The 24,528-nt window shown below is 39.8% G+C and overlaps 1 protein-coding gene across 1 annotated transcript in view; it reads left to right on the forward strand.

Moving 5' to 3' along the window:
* VWA8 (von Willebrand factor A domain containing 8) overlaps positions 1-24,528 on the forward strand; it is a 376,045-nt gene that overhangs the window by 39,329 nt on the left and 312,188 nt on the right. Inside the window, exons 3-5 of the mRNA XM_018056795.1 lie at positions 2,273-2,403; positions 5,759-5,869; positions 19,076-19,243. Coding sequence (XP_017912284.1) covers positions 2,273-2,403; positions 5,759-5,869; positions 19,076-19,243 — 410 coding nt within the window. The remainder of the gene's footprint in view (positions 1-2,272; positions 2,404-5,758; positions 5,870-19,075; positions 19,244-24,528) is intronic.

Here is a 24,528-nt window from a genome sequence, read left to right on the forward strand (position 1 = left end):
ACATATCTGCATTGTGTGTGTCTGTGTACAACATGCAACGTAATAGTAAAGCAAACACTGTACCCACATCTAATTTAAAACTAGAATATTATAATTATCTTTGAAGTTATCCGCAAGTATCTCTCTGATTTCTTTCCAGATATTCTGAATTTATCATTCTCTGGGTTTTTTTTTTTTTTTTTTTTTTGCTTTTTCAAGCACTGTTTTATCACATATGCATGTGTTTGTAAAAAATTCCATTTACTAGTTTTTTGAGCTTTACCAAGGTGGTGGGGCTTCCACGGTGGCTCAGCGGTAAAGAATCCGCCTGCAGTGCACAAACTGCAGGAAGAGCAGGTTCAATCAGTGGATCAGGAAGGTCCCCTGGAGGAGGACATTGCAACTCACTCCAGTATTCTTGCCTGGAGAATCCCATGAAAAGAGGAGCCCGACGGGCTCCAGTCCATAGGGCCGCAAACAGTTGGACATGACTGAAGCGATTTAGCATGTACTCATCAAGACAGTGATATTAATCACTAATACATGATTTAGTTTGTGACAATTTTTTCTCTTTTAAGAGTTAAACATGTTGTTGGAAGTATTGGGGGTTCATTCTGTTATTTGTTTGGTCATATAATATTCCTCTGTGTGCTTTTTATCCATCTCCTATCTTCAGTTTTATGTTGAGCCACGCTGCTATGAGTATTCTATATTGTGTCTTGATGTGTAAGGGGGAGAGTTTTTCTTGAATTCCTAGGAGAACACAAGCTCAGTTACTGGGTGATATATAAGTGAGTAAATACAAATGAATTGTATTAATATAAACATTTAAAAAATGTTTAGTCAAAAAATGAGTGTGTTCATGGATGATTTAATAGTAGACTTAGGGACTTCCTTTGTAGCTCAGAAGGTAAGGAATCCACCTACAATGCAGGAGATCTGGGGTCAATTCCTGGGTCAGGAAGATCCGCTAGAGAAGGGAATGGCAACCCACACCAGTATTCTTGCCTGGAGAATCCCATAGACAGAGGAGCCTGGTGAGCTGTAGTCCATGGGGTCGCAGAGAGTCAGACGTGGCTGAGTGACTAACACTTTCACCTTTTACTAGGGCCTTCCCTACCAGCCCAGTGGTTGAGATTCAGCACTCCCAATGCAGGGTGCACAGGTTGAGTCCCTGGTTGGGGAACTAAGATCCCCAAATGCCATGTGCCCCAAAATTAAATAAATAAATAAATATATATGTAGTAGACTTAGAATGATGTTATACAGAGGAGTCTTCTATTCCCAGAAGAGTTGGTGTTGAATAGATGTAAATTTTAAAGGAGTCATTTAAATCTACATCAGACATCCTAACTGTGAAGTTTGAGAGATCTCACAATCCAGTGCCAACGTAAGTCGTAGTTTAACGTTTTTTTCAAGGTTATGATACTCAGAAGTTGTTTGAGATGATTTGGTCCTATCCCCTTTCAGAACAAAAGAGGGGCTATAACACTGTGACAAAGTAATGGCAGTAGTTGTTCATATCACACTTGAAAAACCCTTTTGTTCCTTTAGTAACACAGATACCTGTTCAAGCATTCTTCTAAGCTTCTTTTTTTGGCCTTACCGCGTGGCTTATGGGATCTTATTTTCCTGACTAGTGGTCTGAGCCAGGTCCATGGCAGTGAAAGCCCAAGTCTTAGCCACTGGACCCCTCCCAGGGAATTCCCGCTTCTTATTAGCTTTTAAGTGTGGGATTATGTGACTCTTCGTGATGTAATAAACCCTGTTTTAACATTAGATAATGTTTTATTGTAAAACAGTGTGAAAATTCAGCAGATGTAGGTATGAACATATATATGTGTATATGTATATGTGCATGTGTGTATGTGTATATATGTACATATATACACATACACACATGTACATTGTATTGGAGAAGGCAATGGCTCCAGTACTCTTGCCTGAAAAATCCTATGGACGGAGGAGCCTGGTGGGCTGCAGTCCATGGGGTCGCTAAGAGTCGGATACGACTGAGCAACTTCACTTTCACCTTTCACTTGCATGCGTTGGAGAAGGAAATGGCAACCCACTCCAGTGTTCTTGCCTGGAGAATCCCAGGGACAGGGGAGCCTGGTGGGCTGCCGTCTCTGGGGTCGCACAGAGTCGGACACGACTGAAGTGACTTAGCAGCAGCAGCAGTACATTGTATACACATTTTTAACTTAATATACTGTCTGCATTGGTTGCTTGTAGGTTTATGTTCTGTCTAGTAGTCTGATTTGCATTTTATTTTACCTTTTTTTCTTTAAAGTCTCAGACTCTCTGGCTCAATCAGTAATTCAACATCTAAGATGGATAATGCAGAAGGATCTTTTGGGGCAAGACGTCTTTCTAATAGGACCTCCTGGGCCTCTTCGACGCTCTATTGCTATGCAGTACCTGGTAAGCAATGAATTCTTGTGGATTCCTGAGGGTCTTAACTTTGATAAACTGTTTTGTGAAATAAATTAAGAATTTGCAGAAATCTCAGGTTTAGTCCTTCCTTTAAAAATGTTGACATAGAGGGGTGATTTGTTTATAAAACATTTGAAATAAATTATTCGGGAAGTCAATGTACGTTTGCCTTTCATAGCTTTAGCAAATGTTTGTTCCAAGTAGAAAACCCTCTACTTCTAGTAGGAAGGAGATCCATCTAAATTCAAGTAATGAGTCGTTGCAAACAGTATCAGCAACTCTGAGATTAGAAAACACAGTGTAGTTTTATTTTCAAGAAACATTCTTTTATCTTTAGTTCACGTTTTGAAAAGCCCAATAATTCTTCTGACTTTTGATGTTATATGGTCTCTAAAGGGAGCCTAAGGATTACAGAATCTCTCTTATGTGTTATGTGCACTCTTTTTTTTTCTTTAAATAGATGAGAAAACAAGTTCACAGAGATTAGATAACTCACTCAGGCTTTATCCAGCAAGGCAATGATGGAGCTAGACTTCAGATCTCATATTGCTTTTCCTTTCTGATACGATATCCTCTGAAATGTTTGCAGTTCTCTGAGTTGAGTTGAAATATTCAAATCTCAACCGAAAAAAAAAATTTGCAAGACTTTTTTGTATTACTTTGTCAGCATTAATAGGCATTGCTGTAGTAATTGAAAGATGAACCCTCTCAGATGAAGTTGGTCTGTTCTAAAGATAATTTTTAGGATGAAGAGAAAAACCTTACTTAAAGGTTCCTTTTGTTATGTGATACTAAATCATCAATTTCTAATTTATTGAAATATGCTTCTTATTTAGTGGTGAGTTTATCTTGGTACTTTCAGAATTATGTAGGGCTGTAACGATGAAAATACCATGAACAGAACCTAACTCTGTTTAGCCCATAAATTTCATATCCCTGTTTGTTCCCTAGAATCAGTCTGTGAGGTACAGTGTGCCATCGTATTATTATCCTCACGTTATTAATACATAGTGCAAAAGTGTAGTTGTCTTGTCTAAGAATGCAGACTTAGCCACTGAGATTCCCAGGTCTAGAACCTCTTTACTTTTAAATTGTGCATGCTACCTGGCTCATTTCAAAGGCAACAATATCTCACTTTGATTTTGTTTCTGACAAGTCTTTGAAGCTTGTTAGAAATGTGGAATAGCCAGGCTAGGAGAGTATAGGGATCCTGTTGGCTGAAAAACGCAATTCAAGTTTATAAGTATAAACCTTGTATCTTAAAAAAACAACCACCACCAAACTTTCAGTTGTCAGAGCTGAGACAGCTTCAGGATTTGAAAATACATGTAAGAAAACTTGCTAGCTTAAGCTGCCTTGCAAATTCTGTAGTGGGTACTATTGCCAGTGTATTTAAAGTCTCTTTGTGTAGTAGTAGCCAGCGTGTTGTTGTTGTTCAGTCGCTCAGTTGTGTCCAAGTCTGCAACCCCATGGACTGCAGCATGCCAGGCTTCCTTGTCCTTCACCATCTCCTGGAGCTCGCTCAAACTCATGTGCAAAAGTCAGTGATGCCATCCAACCATCTCATCCTCTGTCGTCCCCTTCTCCTGCCTTCAGTCTTTTCCCAGCATCAGGTCTTTTCTAAAGCCTTTGACTGTGTGGATCACAAAAAAACTGGAAAATTCTTGGAGAGATGGGAATACCAGATCACCGTACCTGCCTCCTGCGAAACCTGGATGCAGGTCAAGAAGCAGCAGCTGGAACCGGATATGGAACAATGGATTGGTTCAATAGCCAGTGTGGATGACATCTCTAAAGGCAGAAATTTGGGGGCAAGCCTGTTGAATCAATGAGAAATTAAACAGAAATAACTGAATACTTGTGTTTATTTCATATTTCACTCATATAATAGGAGTTCTGTAGACAGTTTAAAATAACAGACCTCTGTTGCCGTCCCCATCTGCTGCCCCAGGTGCTGTTTGTGAACTTGTTGGTGCCACTTCTGTGGAGCAACAGCTGAGGAGACCTTGGTCTTGTCTTGGTTGATGAAAAGTCCCAGGAAACTGTCAGGACCAAGGATAACAACCTCTGTGTGACAGTTCAGGGTGCTACTGTGATACAGTTTAATAGTAAGAGGCATATAGCATTTGGTCAACCACTGTGAGTGTCAGGGATTTCCAGTGGGGGAGATCACAGTCAGTCGTCAGTGAAACAAGACAGGAAGGCGCTGCAAGGTGTTCCAGGAGCCAGAAGGAGAGCCTGCGACTTTACTCCAGAATTGTGCTCTCACAGGCGGTTCATTTAGAGAAACATCGTTTGGTATCAGCACATCTTCACCACTTTGGTGTACATTTTCTCTTTTTAAAACTTTCCCCTTCTTTCCACATATTCCAAAAGTTATGGGTGCACGGGAACAGGCACATTTTAAAAGAATAAGTGACAATAATAATGTATTTTTATCCACATCACTTGCACATAAGGTCAATTAAAAAAAAATCCCCTTTCACCATTAATGGCATACTCATTCAACTTTTTTCTTTGTACTCCTCCAGTAAATTAATTTGTTCTTCCTGTTTAATAAAAACATATTACATGCCTTATTGGATTGGAGAATGTCATTGTTTTAAATTCAACGTTGTAAAACCAAGGATAATGTTAAGAACCTTATACACCTTGTTACATATAAGGAAAAAGGAATTTAGGGATAGATTAATTATTCTAAGAGAAACGGATTCTGGGTGGTTTCGTCTTCAAACCAAATGGTTTTTTCCTATGTAAAATAATAACCTCCATTCCCCCTTCCTCCTTTTCATCTTTCCTCTCCTTTTCCCTTCCTAATTAGTTCTATATTTTTGTTGAACCAGTTATTGATATTTACCTTATTTTCACACTTGTTAAATGCTTAACATATACATGGTAGGTAATCATTGGTTTATGGAGTAAATCAATTTAAAGCACCCTTAACAAAAGATGAACACTATTTACAGAGATGACTGTCATTTGTGTGAAAATCAAGTTAATAGCCAAATTATTACTCTTGATATTTGAAAAGAACTCTACAGGAGATATTAAGATTTATAAGATCACATTTTGATTATTATTGCCTAAGTAATCAGTAATTAAGCTGTAGATTATTGAGTACAGTAAAAGTTCTGAGAAGAGATACATATTTTGATTAACGTTAATTTGTTACATTTTTCTTAAAGCTGAGGCTCACAAGGCTTTCACCTAGAATTACACTTATTAATAAAATGCTCTTCTGTAGAGTGGCATTGTCAGAATACCTGCCCCCAAAGCAGATGTTGGGAATTTGATTTTATCTTAGAAACTTGATTTTATCTTGGGACCATTTCATTCTCTTCAGGAGCTGACCAAAAGGGAGGTTGAATACATTGCCTTGTCAAGAGACACCACTGAAACTGACCTCAAACAGCGGCGAGAGATCCGTGCAGGCACGGCTTTTTACATCGATCAGGCAAGTGCTTATCACACTCCAACATGTGACTATTTACTCTCAGTCTTTAAGAAATTGATTTTTAAAGTAGAAAAAGAGTAGCTCACGTACTAGCGAAAAACAGATGGACCATGCCCTCTCTAGACAGATTTAATTTAGGTTTTTGGTTTCCCTCTTCTTGGAAATGCCTTGTTAGTTTACTACGAAATAAGAAACCATAGTTGAAACAAGTGGTTCTAAAATGTTAACTAAAGATTCATATGTTGATTTCTTAATTTCCAGTTGCTTCCTATTAACTGCCTATAAAAATTTGAGTTTAAAAAAAAACGAGTTGAGATTTCAATATAGCAAATTCTCTAGCACATTTACTAAAATGTTCTCAATCGAAAGGTGAAGTACACACAGGTATATTGAGCATAGTAAAGTTAGATTCATAATTCCAGGAACTACAACTTTTTGAAGAGAGTTCTTAGATGCAGATTATCAATTCAAATAATGTTTTTTGAATATTATATTGAAGCTTGTGGGTGCATGCATACTCAGTCATGTCAGACTCCTTGCGATCCCATGGACTGAAGCCGGTCTGGCTCATCTGTCCATGAAATTTTCCAGGCAAGAATTGAAGTGGGTTTGCCATTTCCTTCTCCCAGGGATCTTCATGATCCAGGGATCAAACCCATGTCTCCTGTGTCTGCTACACTGGCAGGCAGATTCTTAACCACTGAATACACTCTTTACCACTGAGCCCCTCGAAACCCCTATAATAAAGCTTGTACATTTCTTCAAATATTTTATTTAAAATATTGAACATTGTTAGGAATGCCTGAGAATAAAGGGCAGAGACTTCAAGCATTTCATAGAGAAACGATTCAGACATTCAATAAATTCATGACAAGGTGCTTGAACTTCTTGTTTATAAAAATGTACATTAAAACAGTAGTGAACTGCTGTTTTCTTTCACCTCTCAGAATTTGCTAATGTTTATTGTTGATGAGGAAGAAGGGATGAGGAATCAGCATTGCTGTTAATGGGACCATGGATTGATATAAAGGAAAATTTGGTGATTATCTATCAAAAGAAAAAAATTAAACACATTTGTATCCAACAGTAATATTTCTAGCAATTTTTCTTTCCAATATTATTCACACAAAACATGAAAACATATATCAGTTTAGTTCTGTCACTCAGTCATGTCCGACTCTTCGCGACCCCATGAACTGCAGTACGCCAGGCCTCCCTGTCCATCACCAACTCCCGGAGTCCACCCAAACCCATGTCCATTGTGTCAGTGATGCCATCCAACCATCTCATTCTCTGTCATCCCCTTCTCCTCCTGCCCTCAATCTTCCCCAGCATCAGGGTCTTTTCAAATGAGTCAGCTCTCCACATCAGGTGGCCAAGTATTGGAGTTTCAGCTTCAACATCAGTTCCTCCAATGAACACCCAGGACTGATCTCCTTTAGGATGGACTGGTTGGATTTCCTTGCAGTCCAAGCAACTCTCAAGAGTCTTCTCCAATACCACAGTTCAAAAGCATCAATTCTTCGGCACTCGGCTTTCTTTATAGCCCAACTCTCACATCCATACATGACTACTGGAAAACCCATAGCCTTGACTAGATGGACCTTTGTTGGCAAAGTAGTGTCTCTGCTTTTTAATATGCTGTCTAGGTTGGTCATAACTTTCCTTCCGAGGAGCAAGCGTCTTTTAATTTCATGGCTGCAATCACCATCTGCAGTGATTTTGGAGCCCAGAAAAATAAAGTCAGCCACGGTTTCCACTGTTTCCCCATCTATTTGTCATGAAGTCATGGGACCAGATGCCATGATCTTAGTTTTCTGAATGTCCAACTTTAAGCCAACTTTTTCACTCTCCTCTTTCACTTTCAAGAGGCTCTTTAGTTCTTCTTCACTTTCTGCCGTAAGGGTGGTGGTATCTGCATATCTGAGGTTATTGATATTTCTCCTGGCAATCTTGATTCCAGCTTGTGCTTCCTCCAGCCCAGTGTTTCTCATGATGTACTCTGCATATAAGTTAAATAACATATATAAACATATATACTAGGCTGTTTATTGTAGCATTGTTTGATAAATCACATAAAACTTTGTGAAAACTATAATGATGTATGTTTAAGAGACTAATTAAATGAATCATGGTAGCTAGAATTATCTGTCACCATTAAAAAAAGTGAGATGAATATTTATAAGTTGACAGAAGTCCAGAATATATTAATTGAAGTTGCAAGACAGTATATATAATATGATCCCATTTGTGATTTAAAAAACAAGAAAAAAATACATAAATGTTTATTTACACATTGAAAATTTCCAGAAGGAAACACAAGAATCAGTTAACAGAGTTTACCTCTGTGGAGGTATGATCAGGCATCTGGGGCAGGGCAAGGAATAAACTTCATAGTTCTTTAAATTTGAAGCTTTCCCAGGAGTACACACTATTACTTTATAAGTAAAAGAGTGAAATTTTAAGAAACACCGAGTGAAGGAATTTTTGGAGACCAAAATGTTCACATTGTCACGTAGATCACCATCTAGTTACAGAAAGAAAGCTGTACTTAAAGTGCAATGATTTGTCAGTCATTATCTTAAACAATGGTGATCAAACTTAGCATCCTACAGTGGGAGAATCTGAGTATTTTAGATTTCCAGCTATTAAAAACGTAATCCTTTGTGGATGAAGCACATGAGTACATTTAAAGAAATCCATTTTATTTGCATAATTCCAAAGACTCAGTTTATTTCTGATTATAAGTGGGAAAAAAATACCATGCTTGCTTCTTCTCTGTCATATTTAAATGACAGTAAGAGAACTGACTTTGTTTGACAGAGCATGGATTTAAAAACATATTTTTGAGTGAATTTTGTATTTGGATGATTGTTGCAATGCAGATAATAAGAAACAGAAAAGGATGTTTTTGTATGCTTATTATTTTAAAGACAGTTTAAAACTGGCTATGCAGAAATCTCAGAAATTGAGTTGCTTTAGGTAACCAAATGTATTGGTTAGCTAAAGATGTATTTCTTGAAGCATAATATAAATTGTTCAGATGAATCTCTGACATTGTATTCTCCCTACCATTCTAGAAAGCAAATTTTCAATTTATATCCCCGGTGGCTCAGATGGTAAAGTGTCTGCCTACAATGTGGGAGACCTGGGTTTGATTCCTGGGTTGGGAAGATCTCCTGGAGAAGGAAATGGCATCCCACTCCAGTATTCTTGCCTGGAAAATCCCATGGATGGAGGAACCTGGTAGGCTACAGTCCATGGGGTCACAAAGAGTCGGACACGACTGAGCGACATTTACTTACTTTATTTAGTTACCACTTATAAAATATTTAACGTGCTATAAATATGTATGGTAGTATTCTATACTTTCATGTTTTTTCTTTTTTATTAATCCAACTGATTATGATAAGCATCAGCCTTTTACGATGCTGTAATATATTGGCACCTTCAGAGTCTGTGATGAAGACATAAGGACGTTAGTCCTTTCTCTAAGTTGCTTCAGACTGTCTATTGAGATTTTATCTGAGTTTCATATTTTCTCTTCTCTCTCACTTCCTGGCAGTTAATATTCCTTATTGTTTGTTCATAACCAGATGCTATCAGTTCCTTGCTTAAAGCAGTTTGGTCCTGTCACACCCAGAATAAAATCCATGAACGTGGCCTTGAACATGGCCACCACATTCTACAGGACCCAACGTTGTCAACCTCTTCTCCTTTCTTCTTTTCCTTGCTTGCAAGAGTCCAGCCACAGGGACCTTGTCCTCTTAAAAATAGACCAAGTTCTTTCCAGCCCCAGAACCTTTGTACTTGTTATTGCCTCTGCTTGAAATGACCTTCTCCCAGATCTGTATGTTCCTGCCACCTCATCATTCTGCTGATGAACTCTCAGAATACTCTATAGTCACTCATCACACTTAAACCCTTTCCACATGAACCCTGTTGTGATATACATAAGGTAATCTTCAGAGCACCTATCGCTCTCTGAATTTGCCTAATTAATTTCCTTGTTTTCATGTTTATTGTCTGTCTTCTCCACTAGAATGTAACTATTTTGCTTATCTCTGGCACCTAAAAACAGTTACTAAGTTGTGTCTGACTCTTTGTGACCCCATGGACTGTGTGTAGCCTGCCATGCTCCACAGCCCATGGGGTTCCCCAGGCAAGAATACTGGAGTGGGTTGCCATTTCCTTTCCAGTAGTCTTCCTGACCCAGGGATCGAACCCACATCTCCTTTATTGCCAGGCGGATTCTTTACACTAGTAACACCTTGGAAGCCCATCATGCCTATGTTCATATCTATTTAATCACGTATAGTAATTTTTACAAAGATGATATACCACACATATAAAGTTTTACAGGTTGCCTTTCTTAAAACTTTTAGTGTCTGTACAGTATTTCATCAAGTAGATATGACATTATTTGTTTAACATTCCCATTTTATCAACATTTCCATATTATTGATCATTCAGGTTTTGTCTAAGTTTTCACTGTTATAAATCTCACTGTTATATAATTATTATATAACTGTTAGATTTCACTGTTATAAATAACTTGAGGTGAATATCTCTCCACTTAGATCTTATTATCTTGGATGATTTTTTAAAACTTGAATGCTGAAGTATAATTAAAGGGTCTAGACATTTTCAAGAGTCTTGATATACATGTGTCACAAAATTGCTTTCCATGTGTGTTCAACTCATGCTGTCATCCGTATGCACTGAGTAATTGTCTCATGGATTGTCAATATTGAGTATTTATTTCCATGTATGTACTTTGCCAAATCGATAGACTTTAATTCGTTTTAAGAAGTACTAACTAAGTTAAATCATTTTTATTTTTATTGATTATTGCTTCTGTAAGATGTCAAGAAATTGAGTGGATATGGAAAAGGAGAGAGATACTGATGAAATAAATTACGGATCTGCCAAGAAAATGTTGATGTTTACACCATGTTTGTTTATGTAAATACTATAACATACTCGTTAATGTGAAGGTAACAAATATTTTTAATGCAAATCCTTTGCTGAATGGATTAGAGGAACTTTTTGAAAAGAAAAATAAGCTAAAGAACAGAAATGTGAAAATGTATATGCTGATATAACACTTATGGAGAAATAGTTTAAGATTTTTTTACTAGCACATTAACTTTCATTTGTCTTAGAAGATAAAATAACCCCAAAAAGCTGATATTTTTGATATTCTAACCCTTCAAAAACTTATTACTCTACTTTTTTTTCTTTCTTTACTTGACATTCTTATCAAGAATTCTGCTTATTGTCCTGTGACTCCAAAGAGCTAGAAAGGAAGACTTTTAAGTCATTATGCATTGCTTGCATTTCTCAAATATTACAAATAACTTTTGATTAGGTTTTTATGTCTGGCTGATGGGAGACACTCTATATAGCCATAACTGGGGGAGTAGAAAGCCAGGATGGGGAACTTCAAATGATTTTTTTTTTACCTTTTTCTAAGCCATCAACTCATCACATTAGAATCTTGTTACTTTGACACGATAATGTCAAGTTCCTTAATAAACAACATGCATATTTAATGTTACATATGAAATGCACTTTAAACAATTATATAATATTTTAATATATTCTCCTCTGTTTCGAATAATTCTTGATTCTCTTTTAATCGTAGAAAAAGTAAGGATTAACTCCGTTAATACACTGCTTAAATATTACAGGTCACCAAAAGTAACTCGTAAGATATTAAATAACAGTGCTATTGATCAAAAAATGAGATTTTTATCTTGTATAATTACCTTTTACTTATTTTAGCAAATAGGGGAAAACAGTTGCTTGCTTTTTGAGAATAATTGAATTCTGGTATCTGCTCCAAATCCTTTGCGGCTGTCTTGTTCTTGTCTCATCTCACGCTCAGTTGTGTTTGACTCTTTGCGACCCCATGGACTGTAGCCCACCAGGCTCCTCTGTCCGTATGTCCTAATTGTCACTTGCACAGTTGGAGAAGGTCTGTGTTTACTCTGACCTCTGTATTAGTCTGGAGAAGGCAATGGCACCCCACTCCAGTACTCTTGCCTGGAAAATCCCATGGATGGAGGAGCCTGGTAGGCTGCAGTCCATGGGGTCGCTAAGAGTCAGACATGAGTGAGCGACTTCACTTTCGCTTTTCACTTTCATGCTTTGGAGAAGGAAATGGCAACCCACTCCAGTGTTCTTGCCTGGAGAATCCCAGGGCGGAGGAGCCTGGTGGGCTGCCGTCTATGGGGTCGCACAGAGTCTAACACGACTGAAGTGACTTAGCAGCAGCAGCAGCTGTATTAATCAGAACTCAGGCCTTGGCCTCTTACCATATTGCCATCTTGCTCAGGCCAACTCTTATCTATGTGTATGTTAACTGTTGGACAGATTTATTTAAATTCAGTTAAGAAGAATCAAGGGAGATAAAAATAACTTTCATTGAGGAGACTACTGTTGTGCTAGGCACTTTTTATATGACTGCATTTAATCCTCAAAACATCCTTAGGATGGAGTTGGCTTCCACACCTTATAGGTGAAGTTAAGAGTCTTACCGGTTGTATGATAAACAAAGCAGTGGTAGAATTTGAACCAGGATTTGTCAAGTTCTTAAGTTTAGCTTCTTTCTCTCATATGCTGCTGCTGCTGCTGCTAAGTTGCGTCAGTCGTGTCCGACTCTGTGCAACCCCATAGACGGCAGCCCACCAGGCTCCCCCGTCCCTGGGATTCTCCAGGCAAGAACACTGGAGTGGGTTGCCATTTCCTTCTCCAATGCATGAAGGTGAAAAGTGAAAGTGAAGTCACTCAGTCGTGTCCGACTCTTCATGATCCCATGGACTGCAGCCTACCAGGCTCCTCCATCCCTGGGATTCTCCAGGCAAGAACACTGGAGTGGGTTGCCATTTCCTTCTCCAGTGCATGAAAGTGAGAGATGAAAGTGAAGTCGCTCAGTCATGTCTGACTCTTAGCGACCCCAGGGACTGCAGCCCACCAGGCTCCTCGTCCGTGGGATTTTCCATATGCTACTTCTCTTAAAAAAGCAGTGATGATCATGAAGATGCTGCTGCTGCTGATGTTGATAATGACAATGACAACAACTACTACAGGATAATAGTATTTGTAATAATAACAGCTGTTTTTTTTTTGTAAGAAAGTAACATGAAATTTTTTCAAGGTTTATTTATTTATTTTTTTATTTTGGCTGGGTTTCCATTGCTGCATGCAGAATTTCTCCAGTTTCGCAGAGCACAGTCTGCTGTTGGTTGCAATTGCATGGTCTTCTCGTTGTGGCCGCTTCTCTTGTTGGGGTGCACGGGCTCTGGTGTGCACAGGCTTCTGGAGTTGTGGCGCATGGGCTTTGTTGCTCTGTGGCACGTGGGATCTTCCCAGACCAGGGATCAAACCGGTGTCTCTTGCATGGCAAGACAGATTTTTAACCACTGGACCACCAGGGACGCCCCATAATTTTTTTTTTCCTCAGGTTTGCTGGGTGTCAGAGGTTATCTTCCTTAACCTTTATCATAATCTATGAGATAAGCACCATCACTAGTATAGCTTTAGAGAGAAATGGGGGCTTACAGAGGAATGTGAGTAACCTTAATCATCTGCACCAGGTGGTAGAGCAACCAAAAATCAGTCTGATTCTATTTTGATCATTTTAAATAAAGAAGTCGAAACAGAATTTTTTTTTTTCCCCTTTGAATTCCTCAGTGACATTACACTGTAGCCATTTGAGTGTCTGAAACTCTTTAGAATCTATTTTCATTAGATCATGGCTATATTAATAATAATTGACATTTTAATAGGCTTGACAGCTTTAAGTTTTTTTCTAGTACTGCTTTGATTCATAAATAGTGACATCGGACAGCACCCCTTGAGGATGTTCTCATTTAGTAAATGAGGACACAGACATCCAGATTAATTGTTTGCCTCAGGTCGTTCATCAAATCAGAGGCAAATCTAGAACAGGGCTTAGACAGTTTTTGATTTTAGGTCATGCAGCTGCTTTTATCTTGAAATACTTTGTGTCCATGTACTAGGTTGTTAAAGCTGCTATATGGGATGGTTTTGTCCAGAAGGATCTTTATGCATTTTTTCTGATTTCTATTTGAGAAATTAGGTCTCTGGAAATTCAATAGCTTGAAGGGCAGGAAGAGATCCTTATGGGTGATCTTGATCTAATTTCTACACTGAGGAGTGATCACCAGTATTCATTCCATGTAAAATATATATATGCTGTTCCCTTCTTTATTTTTTAAAAATGATTAGAAGAGTTATACCACACTTATTTTATCTTAAAATCTATATAGAAACATTTTGAAACATGTAGACTAAATCTCTCATGCTGACAGTTAAACTTGTTCACTTCTGTTTTCATATCAAGTGTAAGCATAGATAAGTATTATTCTTCATATAAAAATTCTTTATAAACTTACATAGCAACATCTTTTAACTGAATGGTTACATTTTTATTCCATAAACACTAAAAGCCTGCTGTGAGCCAGTTTTGCACCAGTATGACAAAAAACAGAGTTCTCACCCCTTAAAGGCCTAAGAATCCTACTCGGAAGATGAAACAGTTACATGAGAAAGTGGAGGTTGCTCAGTCATGTCTGACTCTTTGCGACCCCATGGACTGTACCCTGCTAGGCTCCTTTGTCCGTAGGAATTCCCCACGGAAGTGGGGAGACCAACCTGGTACATATTCCTAGATGGTAAATCACAGGAGTGGGTCAGAGGATTGAACTGGGGTCTCCTGCGTTGCAGGCAGGTTTTTTGCCATTTGATCCACCAGGGAAGACACCTTTTCACTTTTTTTGCTTCACCTCACAAGAGAGAGCCAGTGGAAGAGGACTGAAGGGAAGGAGAACACGACGATCAAGAAAAAGCTTGATTTGTGGCATTTTGATTTTTGGTGTTTTCAAGTGAGCAGTTTCAGTAAAATGAGGGTGATGGAAGCTTATTAGAGGCAGTCAGTATGTGGACTGTTTTCAAGAGGCTTGGAAATAGGAAATTCCCTGGCAGTCCAGGGGTTAGGACTTGGTGCTTTGCACTGCTGAGGGCCGGGGAACAAAGATCCCACCAGCTGCCCGGTGGAAGCTTGTAAATAAAGGAGAGGAAAATGAGAGTATAGTAAGAGGCTCGGAAGACTGTAGAGTTTCCTAAAGTACAGACGTATGTGTAGAAGAGAAGGAATGTGAAAACGCAAAGGTATGGTATAGTTGATGGAGGGCTTCCTGGGTGGCGCCGGTGGTGGAGAACCTGCCTGCCGATGCCGGAGATGCAAGAGATGCAGGTTTGGTCCCTGAGTTGGGAAGCTCCCCTGGAGGGGGAAATGGCAACCCACTCCAGGATTCTTGCCTGAAAAACTCCATGGACAGAGGAGCCTGGTGGACTCCTTAGTCCATGGGGTCACAAAGAGTCAGACACAACTGAGAGAGAGAGAGAGAGTTGATGGAAGATTTTGGAGGAAGGAAGAGAGAATGCCACTAAGCTCAGAGTACAGAGTTAGCCTTGGAAGAAAAGGAGGAGTGACACTTAGTCAAAGACAAAGCTGCTCCTCCTCATCATATAAACATGCTCAAGTATTTGCGTCGTTAAAAAAAGATGACTTCTGCTACACTGTCCCCAGCTCCACCTCCCATTATAGTACCTGATCGCTCCCTTGTCTTCTTCATGGCCAGTTATTTTGTAGAATGTTGCCAAGTATGGTTTGTCTGATGTTTGCTCATGATTTGATCAAGATCATGCACATTTTAAAAATGTAGCAATACAATAGAAGAGATGTAGCCTTTGGGGGAGCTTCATATAAGAAGTTTAGTGCTTGAAATTGATACAGCTCATTGCATGCGTGCTAAGTCGCTTCAGTCCTGTCCGACTCTTTGCAACTTGGTAGTAGCCCGCCAGGCTCCTCTGTCCATGGGGATTCTCCAGGCAAGAATACTGGAGTGGGTTGCCTTGCCCTCCTCCAGGGGAGCTTCCTGACCCAGGGATTGAACCTTCATCTCTTATGTCTCCTGCACTGACAGGCAGGCATTTTACTGCTGGTACCACCTGGGGAGCCTGACCCATGTCATTACTGTGTATTAGCTGAGCACTTGGTTAAGGTTGTATCTGCCAGGTTCCTTCACTTTTGTGTTATTTTTTCCCTTTGTCACTTAAAAATACCTTGTGAAGGGAGATAGTTTTGAGCTTTTGCAAATATCCTGTTTTTCATCATACTCTTACCCACTAATTTTACCATTCATTGATGATTCTGGCTTCAGCAATTATTACTACAGTATGTGCCAACTTGTGACTTTGTGTTTGTATCATTTTTTCCGAGTTAGAAGTTCTTAACTTGAGGTCTCTATTATATACAGATAGCTGTGTGCATTTTACTCTGGAGAAGAGGTGTGGCACTTACCAGGTTTTCAAGAGGCCTTTTTCCATCTATTACTACTTTTTCAAGTTACGATCACAGCACCTACCTCCACAAAGCGTTGGGCACCACTAAAGCAACTTAGTCCACACCTCTATGAGGGTGGATGAAAGGATTCCTTTGTGCTTTCCTTCTGATCTCTCTGTAGCTTATTCCACCTTTCCTCTGGAAAGGTGCAGTGCATACCTGACCAAAGTCTCCTGGAGTAAATAAAAGCAGATCTGCTGTGCCTGTTCTTGTCCTATGTCGTCAAGATTTTTTCTTCCCTGACCTGCAGTTGGGAAACCACTGAATTTTGATTTACATATTTCTAGTTTTGTCCCTGAGAACATGTGTTTTCATCTCTATGAAGTGTTTAAACGTTAAATACAGTATTTAGTCTGTTTTAAAACTAAGATTGATAAAAAGTTTATTAGCTTCTTAAATACAATATTGACACAAGTTGTGATAACTTAATTTCTTTCTTTTTTCTTAGATTGAGACATAGCTGAGTTTCTTTTTATTAGGAGCTGTGTTTTCTGGGAGTAAATAGATTCTTCTGAAAGAAAGCTTAATTGAGGCCTTAGCTGAAACATGAATTTTTATCAGAAGTAGTTTATGTGTTATTTTTAATGTTCTGGAAGCCATTTCTATGGATTTGCCCTTTTATCAACTAGCAAAAATAAGATTCTTTTTTTTTTTTTTAGGTTCTTTAGGAGCTACTAAGTCACTTCTGTCCATGCATTTTAAAAAATAAAGCTGCTGCCACAAGATGGTCAGATTTATTCATGATTTGATCTTACTTTTAAAATACAATGAGTCTTAATTGTAGTTTTCATAGAAGTTAATTTCTTATGATTAGTACATAGATATTTGAAATGAGTTCTGTAATACAATGCAAAATTCAGCAGCTTATTAAAAGGAGACTTGCTTAAGCAGTGCCTGTTTTTTGTGTCCCCGCCACCCCCCACCCCAAGTTGGAAAGTCAGTGCTTTGCTATTTGAGAAATTTTTTGGATATTTAGTCTCTTAAAAAAAAAAAAAAACAGAGATAGTCTTTTTCCTCGCTTTATCTGAAGGATTGTTTGGAGGCTAATTTTTCAGATTGGTTGAGGGCTAATTGCGATAGGGAAAATTAAATTTTAAGCAAAGGGGATCGGTATAGAACACATTTTTCTAGTTAAGCAGTGTGGTATGTTTAAGCATGGGGAAATCACAACCAGTTCAGTGTTGCAAGAATATCACGTGTCAGGCAACTGGTATCAGAGTAAGTATTGGAACGATAAATGCCGTATTGTGATAGACATAAACACTACCTTAAGGAGCAGTTCGTGCAGCCACAGAAGGTAGAGCACTCATCCTGGAAGGCTTGGAAAAGGCGGAGAGGAATGTTCTGCCAGTTTTGAACAACTTGCTGGAGAACAGGGAGATGCAGCTTGAGGATGGACTTAGTAAGGAGAAGATCTGAGAGGTAAGAAGATCCTGAGCTAGAGGAGTGGTAGAAGGGATGAATTCCAGAAATACTAAAGAAGTACATCATCAGGACATAGCAATAAATTGGAGGTCAGAGGTGAGATAGGACTCTAGGACCTGTCATGGGAAAACAGTGCTCGCACCATAAATAGAAAGATAAGAGAAAGAATATTTGGAGGAAAATCTGATGTGTTCAGTATTGTACAGTAGAGCCTGAGGTGCTTCTAGAGTCTGGTTGGAGACATTCATATAATAGGAGTGTATGATGGAGCTTGGGGGAGCCTGAGGTTGAGAATAGTTAGCATACCAGTGATGGTTGCAACTATGTGATTCAGTATGATGCTCTGACCAGACCCTCTAGAGTAAGAAGAGCTTGGGTTAAAGATGTGAGTCTGGCAGCCTACATGGGATGGGCAAACAGAAAAGAGAAAGTGTTGTTGTTTTTTTTTTTAAAGAAACTATAGTGCTGTAAAGATCAAAAACAGACTTTTAAGAAGAGTGATAATGTAAATTTCACAGCATTAATCCTAATGATATTGTTCAATACACAGCAGAAATGTCGTTGAGATTTTCTTTTTTTTTAAACCAGATTTTCAAGGGTTTTGACCAAAAAATAGATTTTTCTATCTTGTTCAGCATCTATCAGTTAAAGAAGGATTTTTCCCCCCACATCTTTAGTACTTTACTTTTTAAAAAAATTATATTTTTCCTGTTTCTTTCCATTTGGAGTCTACTTTATTTCCTTTTTTTCTCTATTTCTAATTTTCTTAAACTTGGAAACCTAGGAGTATGATTACGGTCAGTCTGCTATAGCCAAGTGGAAAACCTGACTCTTTTTCTGTTTTGGTAAATCTGTGATGTTGTCGGCGTGGAACACGACACTAAATCTGAATCCATTGTGATGGTGACTCATTTAAAACCTTACAGTCTCTGTGTGTTCTCACCTAGTTTATCTGATCTCCATAAGAATCTTGATAGAGCAGATTGTAATCTTCATTTTTTGTTTCTAGTTAAGTAATCTGCTTCCTTGATTGCATTACTGATCCGAAAATAGCTCTTGGTTTTCTGTTTCATTGGGGATATATCTAAAATGTTACAGCTGAAAGGAGCCTTAGAGACCACTGCTTCTAATCTCTTCATTTTACAAATGGGGAAACAGGCCTCAAGAGAGAAAAATCACCTGGTCAAGATCCTGTTGGTGGAATAAGCAAAACCAAGATATGGAGCCCAGCTTTTCAGACTCCTGGTCCCTATAATAAGGAGGCCTAGTTTCCTTTGCATTACTGAACAAGTTAAATCAGACCATGCTCCACTATGTTTGATGTTGCTTTTGTCTCTTGGAAATAGTGTGCAGTTCGTGCAGCCACAGAAGGAAGAACTCTCATCCTGGAAGGCTTGGAAAAGGCGGAGAGGAATGTTCTGCCGGTTTTGAACAACTTGCTGGAGAACAGGGAGATGCAGCTTGAGGATGGACGCTTCCTGATGTCTGCCGAGCGTTACGACAAACTTCTCCAAGTAAGAAAAGAAACACGTCACCGCTGTGTGTGAGCTGTGAGCCGCGGGCCGTGCCGTCTGTGGTATAAGCCGTGATCGTATGAGAACAAGGACGGTTGTTCGAAGGGCGGCTGTCTTGGGCAGTTGGCTGAAGCCAGTTGTGCGTTTGCAGTTTTGTATGGCTCTTCTGTTTGCAGACCATGTGAGAGGACTTCCCAGAGTTTTACTTTGTTTGTCTCTCTAATCACTATTTTTCTATTTTTTTTCTTCTTTTACTTCTTTCCTTTCCCCTCCTTTTCTATCTCCCTCTTTCCTTCTCTTCCTTCCCTCAACAAGCCTAATAGCTTCTAGACTGCGCTAGGCACCAGAAAGACAGAGTTGAATAAAATCCACTTTTTGGTTCAAGAAGGTCAAAGTCCAGTAGATATGGACAGAAACAAATGAAATATTTAAAGATACCCTGAAGGTCCAAGCTACCGGCATCTCATACCGGAGCTGTTGTAAGAGCTTTGTCTCTGGACCCCCTGGTTCCCTCCTGGGCAGTCAGTGATCAGTTTAAAACACAAGGCAGAACAGGTCATTCCTCTGCTGCAAACCTCCAACGCCTTTCTGTTCTACTCAGAATAAAATCTAAAGTCCTTACAGTGGAATACAGGATATCTGGTGATCTGAGCCATCACTGCCCCTTTGACCTTATCTCCTTCTTCCCTTCTCCCCTTTCATTCCGCTCCACCTGCCAGCATGATCTTTACCATTAACTACTCGAAACGCACTCTCCTGTCCCATCAGTGCTTTGCACAGGCACCTTGCTCTTCCAGAGTGGTTTTCTCCGAGACATCTGCCAGACTCATTGCTCTACCTCTTTCAAGTCTTTGCTCAAATGTAACACAGGCATGCCTTTTTACATTGCGCTTTGCTCTAGTGTTGCTTTGCAGATATGGCGTTTTTTACAAATCGAGGGTTGGGGCAACTCTGCGTCAAGCAAAGCAGTGGGCACCATTTCTCTAACAGAGGTTGCTCGCTTCATGTCTCTGTGTTGCATCTGGTAATTCTAACCACATTTCAAGCTTTCTCATTGGCATTTGTTATGGTAATTTGGGATCACTGATCTTTGATGTGCAGTTATTTTGGGGTTGCTCAAACCAAACCCGTATAAGATGGTGAACTTCATCAATAAATGTGTGTGTTCTGACTGCTCCACACATCAGCTGCTCATCCCCCAATCTCTGTCCCTCTTCGCAGGCCTCCCTGTTCTCTAAGACATAACAACAGTGTTGAAATTAGGCCGTCTTACAGTGGCCTAATAATAATCCTACAGTGACCTCTAAGTGTTCAAGTGAAAGGAGAAGTCACTCGTCTCCCACATTAAGTCACAAGCTAGAAATGATTACGCTTACTGAGGAAGGCATGTTGCAACCTGAGATACACCAAAAACTAGGCTTCTTATGCCAAACCGTTAGCCAGGTTTTTCATACAAAGGAAAAGTTCTTGCAGGAAAGTAAAAATGCTACTCCAGTGAACACACAAATGGTAAGAAAGAGAAACAGCCCTATTTTGCTGAAGAAAGTTTTAGTAGTCTGGATAGAAGATGAAACCAGCCACAACATTCCCTTAAGTCGATGCCTAAACCGGAGCAAGGCCCTAACTCTTCAATTCAAGTCTGAGAAAGGTAAGGAAGCTGAAGTTAGCAGAGGTGGGTTCCTGAGGTTTAAGGAAAGAAGCTGTGTCCATAACTTAAAAGTGCAAGGTGAAGCCCGAGTGCTGATATAGAAACTGTCGTCAGTTACCTATAAGATCTAGCTCAGATCAGTAATGAAGGTGGCTACACTGAGCATCAAAGTTTCTATGTAGATGAAACAGCCTTCTAGTGGAAGAAGATGCCATCTAGAACTTTTATAGCTAGAGAGGAGAAGTCGATGTCTGTCTTTAGAGCTTCAAAGGACAGGCTGACTCTCTTGTTAGGGGCTAATGCAGCTGGTGACTATAAGTGGAAGCTAGTGTTCCTTTGCCAGTTTGAAAATCATATGGCCTCTAAGAATTATGCTGCATCTAATCTAGCTGGGCTCCACAAATGGAACAACAAAGCCTGGATGACAGCAAATCTGTTTCCAGCATGGTTTATTGTTAAGCTCACTGTTGAGACCTACTTCTCAGAAGAAAAATAGCTTTCAGAATATTACTGTTCATAGACAATGCACCTGGTTGTCCAAGAGCTCCGATGGAGATTAACAATGAAATTCATGTTCACAGCATTCGGTCTGCAGCCCATGGGTCAAGGAGTAATTTCGACTTTCAAGTCTAATTTTTTAAGAAATGCATTTTGTAAGGCTCTAGCTGCCACAGTAACTCCTTTGAAAGATTTGGGCAAAGTAAATTGAAAACCTTCTGGAAAGGATTTACTGTTACAGATGCCACATTAAGGAGACACTTATGGTTCATAGTGAATCTGACATAGTGAACACAGCTGAGTGACTGAACTGACTGATGGTTCATAGGAAGAGGTCAAAATATTAAGATTAATAGGAGATTGGAAGGGGCTTTCCCTGACAGTCCAGTGTCTGGGATTTCGCACTCCCAGGGCAAGGAATGTGGGTTTGATCCCTGGTCAGGGAACTGGATCCCATGTGCCATAACTGGGGATCCTGCATGTCACAAGTGAAAGATCCCATGAGCTGCAGCTAAGACCCAGTGCAGCCAAATGAATGAATGAATACACAATATTTTTCAAAAGAGGAAGAAAGTGAAAAACTCCCAGTAGTTTGATAAAAGAAAATAAAAAACAACTTGATACAAACTCTCATGGATGACTTTGAGAGGGTCAGGACTTCAGGGAAAGAAGTAACTGCAGACATGATAGAAAGAGCACGAAAACCAGAATTAGAAGTGGACCCTAAAGATGTGACTGAATTGTTGCACTCTTATGATAAAACTTTTAACAGATGAGGAGTTGTTGCTTATGGATGAGCAAAGAACATGGTTTCTTGAGATGAAATCTACTCCTGGTGAAGATGCCGTGAAAGTTGTCGAAATGATAACATAGGATTTAGAATTTCAAACATAAACCTAGTTGATAAAGCTGAAGCAGAGCTTGAGAGGATTGACTCCAAATTGGAAAGTTCTCCCATGGGTAAAGTACTATCAAACAGCATCTCATGCTATGGAGAAATTGTTCATGAAAGGGTCAATTGACGCAGCAGACTTCATGGTGGCCTTTTGTTGTTGCTCAGTCGCTTAGTTGTGTCCGACTCTGCAACCCCATGGACTGCAGCTCGCCAGGCTTCCCTGTCCTTCACCATCTCCTGGAGCTTGCTCAAACTCAATGTCCATTGAGTCGGTGATGCCATCCAGCCATCTCTTCCTCTGTCGTCCCCTTCTCTTCCAGCCTTCGATCTTTCCCAGCATCAAGGTCTTTTCCAGTGAGTCGGCTATTCGCATCAGGTGGCCCAAGTGTTGGAGCTTCAGCTTCAGCATCAGTCCTTCCACTGAATATTCAGGGTTGATTTCCTTTAAGATTGACTGGTTGGATCTCCTTGTAGTCCAAGGGACTCTCAAGAGTCTTCTCCAACACCACAGTTCAAAAGCATCAGTTCTTTGGTGCTAAGCCTTCTTTATGGTCCAGCACTCACATCCATATGTAACTGCTGGAAAAACCGTAGCTTTGACTAGACAGATCTTTGTTGGCCAAGGGTTTTAGGGAATTGCCACAGCCACCCCCGCCTTCAGCAACCGCTCTCCTAGTCAGTCAGTAGCCATCCACATTTAGACAAGACCCTCTACCAGCAAAAAGGCTACTATTCACTGACGTCTCAGAGGGAGGTTAGCATTTGGTAGCAATAAAGTATTTTTAAGTTAAGGTATGTGCAGTTTTTAGATGTAACGCTATTGCTTGCTTAATAGGCTACAGTGTAGTGTAAACATAACTTTTGTATGAACTGGAGAACCAGGGGATTTGTGTGTCTCACTTCGTTGCAATCTGTGCTTTATTGTGGTAGTCTGGAACTGCACCTGTAACACCTCTGAGTTCCCCCTGTATTATCAGGGAAGACTGCCCTCACCCATTCATTAAATACTGCAACGTGCCTTCTGCCCCCATACTCCCTTGCTTTGCTCTGTTTTTTTTTTTCCACAGAGTCATCTAATATTCTACTTGATTTACTTATGGTTTTAGTTCATTGTCTGCCTCCCTCTGTGTGTGTGTGTGTGTGTGTGTGTGTGTGTGTGTGTGTGTGTGTGTGTGTTAAGTCACTTCAGTCATGTCCAACTTGGTGCAATCCCATGGACTGTAGTCTGCTAGGCTCCTCTGTCTGTGGGATTCTCCAGTCAAGAATACTGAAGTGGGTTGCCATGCCCTTCTCCTGGGGATCTTCCTGACCAGGGATCCAACCTGGGTCTTTTGCACTGCAGGCAGATTCTTTACCCTCTGCTTCCGTCTACTAGATTATAACTTTCAGTAGGTTAGGGATTTTGTCACTGTTATTATCTCAAACTTCAGAACATTGCCTGGCACAGGGTAGGTGCTCAATGACTCTTTGCTAACAGTTAAGTGGAATGAAGTCTTTAAATGTTGTGATACAAGAAGGTATAAAGAGGGCAACAGCAAGGGACCGGGGTGGTGGGGATGGGGGGTGGCTCTTCAAAGGCTGAAGAACAGTGAAGAGCCATTGGGAGGATCAGGCAGAGAAGGAAGATAACAGGGCCAGTTACTTTTACAGGCATGGTCACATTTAACTTTCATAACAGCTGTAATAATGTCGGTGGTATTGTTTCCTCTTTACTGATGAGAAAATTGAGACTCAGGGTGTAATAACAGGCTTTTGGTCACTTAGCTAGAATCTGCCCTGGAGTCGGCATTTGTGACTCCAAAGTCACATATTTCCTTTTGTTTCCAGTCTCAGCCCCACCATGTCCCAGATGCAGGAATGTGGGCAAGTTATGTAACTCCTTTGAACGTCAGGAATTGTGTCTGTTTGGATTCTGGTGAAAATTAAATGAGAAAAATTTGTGGAAAGTGCTTACCATTATTAAATTTTTGAGAAATGTTGCTTATTACTATTGCTATAGCTTGGTAGAAATACGTCCGTAAACACATCTATCTATTGAAAGTCCCCGGACAGTCTTTGCCCTGCTGGTGGTCTGTCCTTCCAGAACTACTCTGTGTTGACATCTAGCTGGAGTCAGTTTGTTTTTCTTGCTCTCCTGACTGTTCCTCTCTGTTGACCAAGCAGAGCGTAGAGATCTGATCCGCATCGCCTTTGTGCCTCAGTGCGTCCTCTGTTTCTCCTTTCAGTGTTAGTCTTCATTTTGCA

This window comes from Capra hircus, chromosome 12, assembly GCF_001704415.2.
Source record: "Capra hircus breed San Clemente chromosome 12, ASM170441v1, whole genome shotgun sequence".
NCBI classification, from domain to species: Eukaryota; Metazoa; Chordata; class Mammalia; order Artiodactyla; family Bovidae; genus Capra; species Capra hircus.